Genomic DNA, 7882 nt, shown 5'->3' on the forward strand with positions numbered 1-7882 from the left:
CAAGAGCCTCCTTTGAAAGAGGAATTAAAAACGAACACATGGATTGATACCACGCTAAATAAACGCTCCTCTGCAGCCCAAGGTCCGCACTATCCGCTGCCAGGCTGCCCTGCTCGCAGATGCCCCCTCTGGCTTTGGGGAGGGGGCAGCCAGGGGGCGGGCTCGGGTCCGTGGGGAGGAATCAGCCCCGATGGGGCGGCGGTGGGGAAAGGAAGAGGGGTGGAATAAACGGGCCACCCCTTTTGTCCACTTAGGACCCCCAGACTGGCAGAGGGCTCCTGTCTGTTGCCTCAGGGCAGTAGAGGGGGAAGAGGAGGAGGATTTTGGGGGCATGGTGCCCTCAGGTGAGCCGGCAGGCCGGGCAGTCGGGACAGCCCTCAATGTGCCGCTGACGGCCCGTCCTGCAAGGGGGGATCGGGGAGAGCGGGGTGGCTTGTGGCACCGCAAAGGGGTACCCAGGGTGCCGCGGTGAGCCGGGGGCAGAGGGAAGTTCTGAGGAGCGCTGGTGACTTTTTAGGTTTGCGACAGGGTCCCAGGAGTTCCTCTCCTGCAAGGGAATGGTGTTTGGGCGGCAGTTCCTTCTCTCTCTCTCTTTCTCTCTCTCCCTTTCTCTACCCCTCCCTGCATCCCTCCTCCCCAGCCCATTTATCAGGAGCAGCAATAAAGGTAATTCCTCTCTGAACCCGCCGTCAAAGTTTGTAGTGGGGACACAATTGCCCCCAGTTTTGTTCCCACCTGCACCACCTTGCCCTAGGTCCCCGCAAAGCCGCGGGCTGCGCAAAGAGGGGGGGCCCGGGGGCGCTCCCCGCCTCCCGTCGCTCGCTGCCGCTGGGACGGGACGGGACGGGCCCGGCGTCCCTCGCAGAGCTCCGCGCTGCTCAGCGGGGCCCGGCGCGCCCTCGGGGATGCCCGCGCTTCTGCGCCCTCCGCCGCCTGCCCCCGCCAGGGTCCGCGGGGCGGGGTGGAGGCCGGATCCCAGGGAGAGTTGAGCTTTGCACTGGTCCTTTTTTGTTTGTTTGTTTGTTTTTATTATTTTCCCGGTTTTCTCCTTTTCCCTTTCCGGTGCTTTGTTTCGCTTTTCTCTTTCGGAGCGAGTCTGAGGCAAGTTCCCCCCGGCTGCAAGGCTCCCCCCGGGCCTCCCTGCTGCCGTCGAAGGTCCCCGGTGGCGGTGGCCCGCGGGCTGCCGCGCCACTTGCGCGCCCGGCGGCTGCCCCGCGCCGAACTGTGCCCCGCGCGTCGCGGGAAGCGCGGCGAACCAACCTTCCCACCAGGCGCTGCTGGGAAGCAGGGAGGGAGGAATGTGGAACGGGCAAGAGAGCTTTTTTCCCTCCTCTGTCTGAGGAGGCTTGGATTTGCCCCTGTCCTCGGGGGCAGGAGCCCGGCAGTGGCAGGAGGCGCCCGGGGGGCTCCGGGAGGAGCGTGGCGGGGGCTGCAGGCGTGGGGCTGGGCGCAGGGGGGAGCTGCGGGGAGGAGAGTGGGACGGGGGCGAGCGGGAGGAAAGAGGGGATCCGGCGGACTTGGTGCAAACTCCGGCAGCTCGGGGAAGCCGACGCGCACCGTGCCTCTCCGGCGCTGGGGACGCGGAGTCAGTAAATATTTATCCTTGATTGCTGCTTGCTGCGAGGGAGGCAGAGGGAGACTGGGCACGGTGGGGATCGGTGCCGTTCGAGCCGAGGGATGGGGAAAGTTTCCGCGGCGGGGGGCCAGCCCCGGTACGGAGCCTCTCCCACGGGGAGTGGGTGCCGGTGGCCCCGCGTGTCCGTGACACCCTCGCACCACGCACCACCCTGCACAACAATCCTCTGCGAGCCCTTACACGCGCAGACTGCTTGAGAGAGGCACAAGCAGCGTGTCGTGCCGGGATCTTTCCTCAGCCATACGTTACTTCCCCGTCTATCGTTTGCCTTTATTATTTATGTGGTGCCGTGTGATATACATTAGAGCCTCGGATTTGATTGGCGTTTGCGATGACAAGACCTGTTTGTTAAGTTGTAAGGCTTCCTCCGCTCCCTCACTTGTTAAACGAACTCTGGAGGAAGGATGCCACCGAGATACGACAATATAATAAATGTCAGGGATATCCGCAGTGCCGAGATCAAATGATCAATCCTTGTCCGCTAGATAATCATTTTAAATTCGCACAGGGGGAGATTGATTTTTTTAAGCCCTTTATTAATTGCTTCCTCGATTATTATTTTTCCCCCTCCTCCTGTGGAAGTGTTAACTCTGATGCTGGGGGCACCTTTGGATTAATTAAACGTATTTTTAGTGTTTTAATGTTCTGCTAATTTTCAGAACAGTCCCACACTCCCCCGGAAAAGAAACAATGGCCCCTTGCTCCAACAGGGAGCTTGCTTTGGTTGCGATTCAGAGCAGAGGGTGGCGTGATGATGAGCTCTGATTATCTCAAACTCGAGGCGGGGGAACGAGAAGGACGTAAAAAGCCAAACGACCAGAAGACAAAATTCCTCCAAATACCAAATAACCCTTCGCGTTAAAGCCCGAGGAGAAGAGGCAGAAATAAATAGCTGGGAAGTCGGCTCCGCATGGGGATCAAACGGTGCGGAGAGGCGCTGGAAATGCCGGCGCTGTTATCTGGAGACGAATTTCAGGCAGCTATTCAAGCGCACAGAATAATAACTATTCCAGGAGAACAACAAAAATAACTGCAGCCTACCAAGATCAAGGTGGGGAAATTATTGCTAGTTCTATGTTAAATCCAGCAGGATTAAAAAAAAAAAAAAAAAAAAAAAAAAAAAAAAAAAAAAAAAAAAGGTTTAGTGCTCTATTTGTCGTGTACACACTCCCGTGTTAACAAATAATCCCTCTGCTGCATGCAGCAGGATATCTCGATATCCAGAGAAACATTTTAGATTTTCATTCCCCCCTACAGTACCTTCAAACAACATAATAAGAATAAACAAGGAGACAGATCCTGCAATGTTCACATACATCTGGAGAGACTCCCGACCTATGGATACCCCACAGCCAAACAACCCACTCCAAATCCTCCGAACACACCGACACGGACCTCCGAGGCACCTCGCAACTTGTTTAGCTGCAGCACACGTCCCCCTCCGTGCACCCACCCACCCACCGCCAGCCAGAACAGGCAACACTTTTAAAACAGCATTTTTGTTTCGCCGATTATTTTGACCGTTTAATTAAGACAAATTAGCTAAATAGCAAATCAGGTAGAATTTCCAATGATTACAAAAAATGCACATCTCCGGCTTTTTATTCATTACCTTTTTTATTGAACACTCATTTTCCTTTCCTCTTGACAGCGATACATTTAATTGCAGGAGCTCTGTTATTTGGTTAGCTGTGGGTCCGTTTTTATTCACAGTGTTGCCACGCACAGGATGTCCTTAAAATCAATTAAGTCTTCCTCGACTCTCATTTCTGCAACCCATTTACAGAATGTAGATACCTATTTTCATGTTTTCCTCTTCCCCCCTCCCTCCCTTTTATTCCTCTCTCTCTCTCTCCCTCCCCCTCTCTCTCTCTCTCTCTCCCTCTCCCCCCCTCTTTTTCGCTGTTGCCTCTTTGCCTCCCTAAATCAAGGTGCAAAGATGCCAAAGAGTGATGAAATGAAAAGAAAGCCAATTGCTGGACTGAGGTGGGGGAGATAGCTGCTCGGAGTCCGCCTGCGACTATGGAGCAGTCAGTAATTGCTGGAGACAGGGAGAGCTGGGGGTTGGGCTGAGGTAGCCATGTATAAATAGTGTGATCTCAAATTGAAAGGCATAAATAACAGCAGGAGTGATCTAACCCTATACAGCCCATCTTCTACGTGCAAAAACAGCGTGCGGAGGACGGCCACATCTCCGATTGAAAACAAGTGGATCTCTGTGGATAAGATCACCGGGCAGCCATGGAAGAACTTACGGCTTTTGTATCCAAATCTTTTGACCAGAAAAGCAAAGAGAGCAGCAGCGGCAGTGGCAGCGGCAACAAGAAGGAGACGATCACGTACAGGGAAGTTTTGGAGAGTGGGTTGGCTCGCTCTAGGGAGCTTGGAAACTCTGATTCTAACCTGCAGGACATGACCGAGAGCAGCAACCATTGCCCGGTGCATCTTTTCAAAGACCACGTAGAGAGCGACAAGGACAAACTGAAGGAGTTCAACACGGGCAGGACAGCGGAAGGTAAGAGCAGGGCTGGAAGCCCTCCGCCCCGCGCTCCTCGCCGGCAGCCCCGGTCCCCTCCCCGGCCGCCCCTGGCTCTCCGCAGCGGGGGCGACTTGGTCACCGCGGCCCCGGTTCCGGGCCCCGGCGGGGCGAGCGGGATCGCCTCCCGCATCCTGCCTCCCTCCTGCGGCCACCTCCCTCCCGCGGCGGCGGGAACACAGGCTTAGGAACACGTACTCCTGCATGCATAACGTGAGCGTAGCCGCGAAAAACAAGTCACAACTTCGGTCCTGCCCCCCCGCCAGCCCCCGTTCACATCCGAAATCGATCCGGTGCGTTAGGCGTTCTCTCGCCTGGGGAAAGGGGGCAGCGCAGCACGTCAGACGTTTTTGTCTCTATCTGTGTATTTTTGTACGAGGAAACCTTGTCCGGGGAGTTTTAATGCCCTAGGAGACCTGTTCTTCCTGCTTCCGGGCCGTCAGGATGCTGCTGCCTGTTCTGGGAGAAAGCGGGAGGGGAGAGGGCTCTCTCTGGACATTTTGTCTTGGGTCGGTCAGCCTGTCCTACTCGGAGGCTCCGACCGGCGGGCACGAGAAGCAGGAGAGGAGCCTGGCTGTGGGGCAGCCGCCCGGAGCCGGTGAGACAGAACCTCGCTGCGGCCAGAGGCACCGGCCCACCCAGGGCCGACTGGTCCCTCGGTCCCCTGCCAGTCCTCTCACCTGGGCCAGGGCAGCACGGCACCCCGCCGACCGAGGGGAAAACGCCATCCCTTCTCTAAGCAACAGCAACAGCAACGACAATTAAAAAATATATATTTTTTAAACCGACACAACTACAAATCTCGCACAGGCTCACAGGGGAAGGAGAGAATTAAAAGGACGGAGGGATTAGAAAGTTGAGAAAGTGTCTCTAGGCAAGTTAGACAGGTGGACCTGCCTGGGGAGCTACTGGTTAGCTTGGGGTAATAAAAACCGGTTAATAGGTTGGGGAACAACAACCAGCCTTTCAGCTGTTTCCTACTGTTTGATCTTGTTTAATATAACACCGGGAGATTTAATTTACAGCCCAAATTCTTATTTAATATCCTTCTTGTTTCTACCTGTTCCCCAAACAGAAGAACGGGGTATAATCCTGTATTCGTGCACCCATATTTCTGCACAAGCCAGTACCACTCAATTCTGCTTATTTTCCTTCTCTGGTCGAGAGATTGAAAAACGAGAAGATTCAGTTTAAGGGAATCATTCGATACAGAGAGAGATGATTTTCTTTTAAAAAAATGAAAGCAGGGCTTGCTTCAGGAATTATAAATAGAATGAGAAAGATCGAAAAAACCCCCTCTACTACTCTCCATTTTTCCCCGTGAATCGAAATTCTGGCTTGTATGTTTAGCTAATCTAATCTACGGAGAGGGGCTGGGGGTGGGGATGGAAGGGAGGAGTTGGAAAGAGCTGAGATGCTTGTGACAGTTTAAATTCATGCCAGGTTTCAGTCTAATTTCAACTGATTCCGGCGTGTGATTTCAGTCCCACCGATATGCTAGTTAATATTTTATACCTATCACGGACATGCTGTAGCCTCGGAAAAGAGACAGCTTTTGAACGCGCCTGATTTTCCCTAGGCATTTGCTGGGTTAGCACCCTCGTCTTTTCATAGGGATTCCCTTTACAGGAGAAATGAGAACAAAACGCCAGTAAAACCAAACAGCGAATTTTCCCATCCGGAGGCCAGACCCTTCCCAAAGTTTTATGCAGCTAGTATCAGCCCCGAAGCACGGGGGAACGATCACGGCCAGGGCCAGTTTTCATTTTGGAAGTGAAAACGAATGCTTCGGCTTGGGTCCGGCCTGACTTAAGCCCAGATGCAGTTCAGGACGCTTTATTACGTTTAATTAACTTACGATTTGCAATTTATAATTTGCATTTTGAGATGCTCCTAAGTATATGGGTTAATATATGTTCATGAGCACATTTCTCTGTGTGTGTATACGTACGTATATATGTATATAATACCTGTGTACTTGGTGAGGAAAAAGGGAATTCGGGATCATCCGCAGATGCGACTACCCCCAAATCCACACCACCCAGAAGGTGAGGCACGACAAAGGAGGCAGTCAGGGCAGGCTCGTCCCGGGATTCCGCTGGTGCCCGCGCTGGATGCGCACCCGGCGGGGCGCCCCAGGCAGGCAGGGGATCCCGGGGAACCGGTTCAGCCTAAAGTGGTGTCCCTCGCTCCAGAACCTCTTCCTCTTTTCGTTAGCTGGATTTGAAAGAAGGACAGTGCCTTAGGCCTCCCGACATTAAGGAAAAGGGGAGAAAATTATAATATTAAAAACGTAGGAAATAATATGCCAAAGCAAAAGAAGTCTCCCTACCCAAGACAGGAAAGGAGAACTGTTTTACCGCTGCCCCCACAGCCTCCCCTCTGCCCAGGACAAGCATTCTCAGCGGCTGCCTCTGATCGCAAGCTCTCCACGAGCCCTGTTGGAGTCCCTGAAGGTTGGGAGGGTTCCTGCTGTTTCGGAGGGGCTGGGAGTGACCCATGGCCCTGGAGCCCGCCGTGCCGCACAGGGCTGCGCGGGACCGCCTGCCCCGGGGTTTCGACCCGCTGGCAGGTATTTTGGGGGAAAGAGGGGTGTTAAGGAGAAGAGAGACAGGCGGTCTCTGTCTCATGCCCAGGGAAAGTTTCTTTTACGAGACAAACCGTGGCTTCACCATGACAGCGATAGGCAGCTTCTTGCATAATCCTTTTTGGGAGAAAACGTCGCCGGAGAAACCCCCTTCCCCCACCTCTTCCCACTGCCTGGAGGTATCGGGGGGCCGGCGGTTTTCCTACCACCCCCTTCCCCGAACTGCCCGTACCAGCGGCACGGCTTCCTCATAACCCTGGAAAGAAAATAAAATTATATGTATCTGTATAGTTTTTCTGACAGGGCATCAGACAGGCAAGGCAGCGAGGCTCTCTCCCTCCCTCCGGCCCTCGGGCCAGCTGCCCCCGGCCCGGCTGTAGCGGAGCTCAGCCCCTCTCGCTCCTCCGGGGTCTGCCCAGGGACCTTGCCCCCCCCACCCCCACCAGCTGTACCCCAAGTTGTGCTGAGTTTGGGGGCGAAGAGGGGAGGAGGGAGACCCCTGTGTGAGAGAATTTCGAAGAGGTGCGAGGGGAGGCTCAGCATCGTTTTTTTCTTCCTCCTCCCGGCAGGGATCTACGAATGCAAAGAGAAGAGGGAAGATGTGAAGTCAGAAGATGAAGACGGACAGACCAAGCTTAAACAAAGGAGAAGCAGAACCAATTTCACACTAGAGCAGCTGAACGAGCTGGAAAGACTTTTTGATGAGACTCACTATCCGGATGCCTTCATGAGGGAGGAACTAAGCCAGAGGCTGGGACTATCTGAAGCTAGGGTTCAGGTAAGAGAAAGGCTCTGTTCCTGGAAACGTGCTCACCTCCTTTCCTAACTGCCAGCGGATCCTAGCACAGTGCCCCGTTTCATGCAGAACGGGGAGGTGAAGAAGGCAGAGGTGACACGTGTGATGGGAAAGCTGTTTGCAAGTCTGCTGTACCTGTCCTGCCAAACAGTTATTCTGCTCTGGGAATATTCTGCCCGTGTCTAGCGTTTCCTAGGAAGGCGGTTTAAACTTTTTGGGGGTTTTTTTTGGTATGTGTGTGGGGTAGGGTGGTTGGTTGGTGATAGTGTTGACAGGTCTCTAATAACTGAACAACTGCTTGCTTTTTTTTTTTTTTTATTTCTTCCC

General features: G+C 53.9%; 1 protein-coding gene across 2 annotated transcripts in view; it reads left to right on the forward strand.

Annotated features, from left to right (window-relative positions):
• The first annotated feature begins 3749 nt into the window (after positions 1–3749).
• SHOX (short stature homeobox) overlaps positions 3750–7882 on the forward strand; it is a 10886-nt gene continuing 6753 nt past the window's right edge. Inside the window, exons 1-2 of one of the 2 annotated variants that reach the window (XM_041468509.1) lie at positions 3750–4151; positions 7329–7537. In XM_041468509.1, the coding sequence (XP_041324443.1) occupies positions 3878–4151; positions 7329–7537 (483 nt within the window). In that variant the 5' untranslated portion in view covers positions 3750–3877. The remainder of the gene's footprint in view (positions 4152–7328; positions 7538–7882) is intronic. The other variant, XM_041468510.1, reaches the window with a different exon arrangement.

The sequence above is a fragment of the Pyrgilauda ruficollis genome, unplaced genomic scaffold, assembly GCF_017590135.1.
Source record: "Pyrgilauda ruficollis isolate IOZ18807 unplaced genomic scaffold, ASM1759013v1 scaffold22, whole genome shotgun sequence".
Classification (NCBI taxonomy): domain Eukaryota; kingdom Metazoa; phylum Chordata; class Aves; order Passeriformes; family Passeridae; genus Pyrgilauda; species Pyrgilauda ruficollis.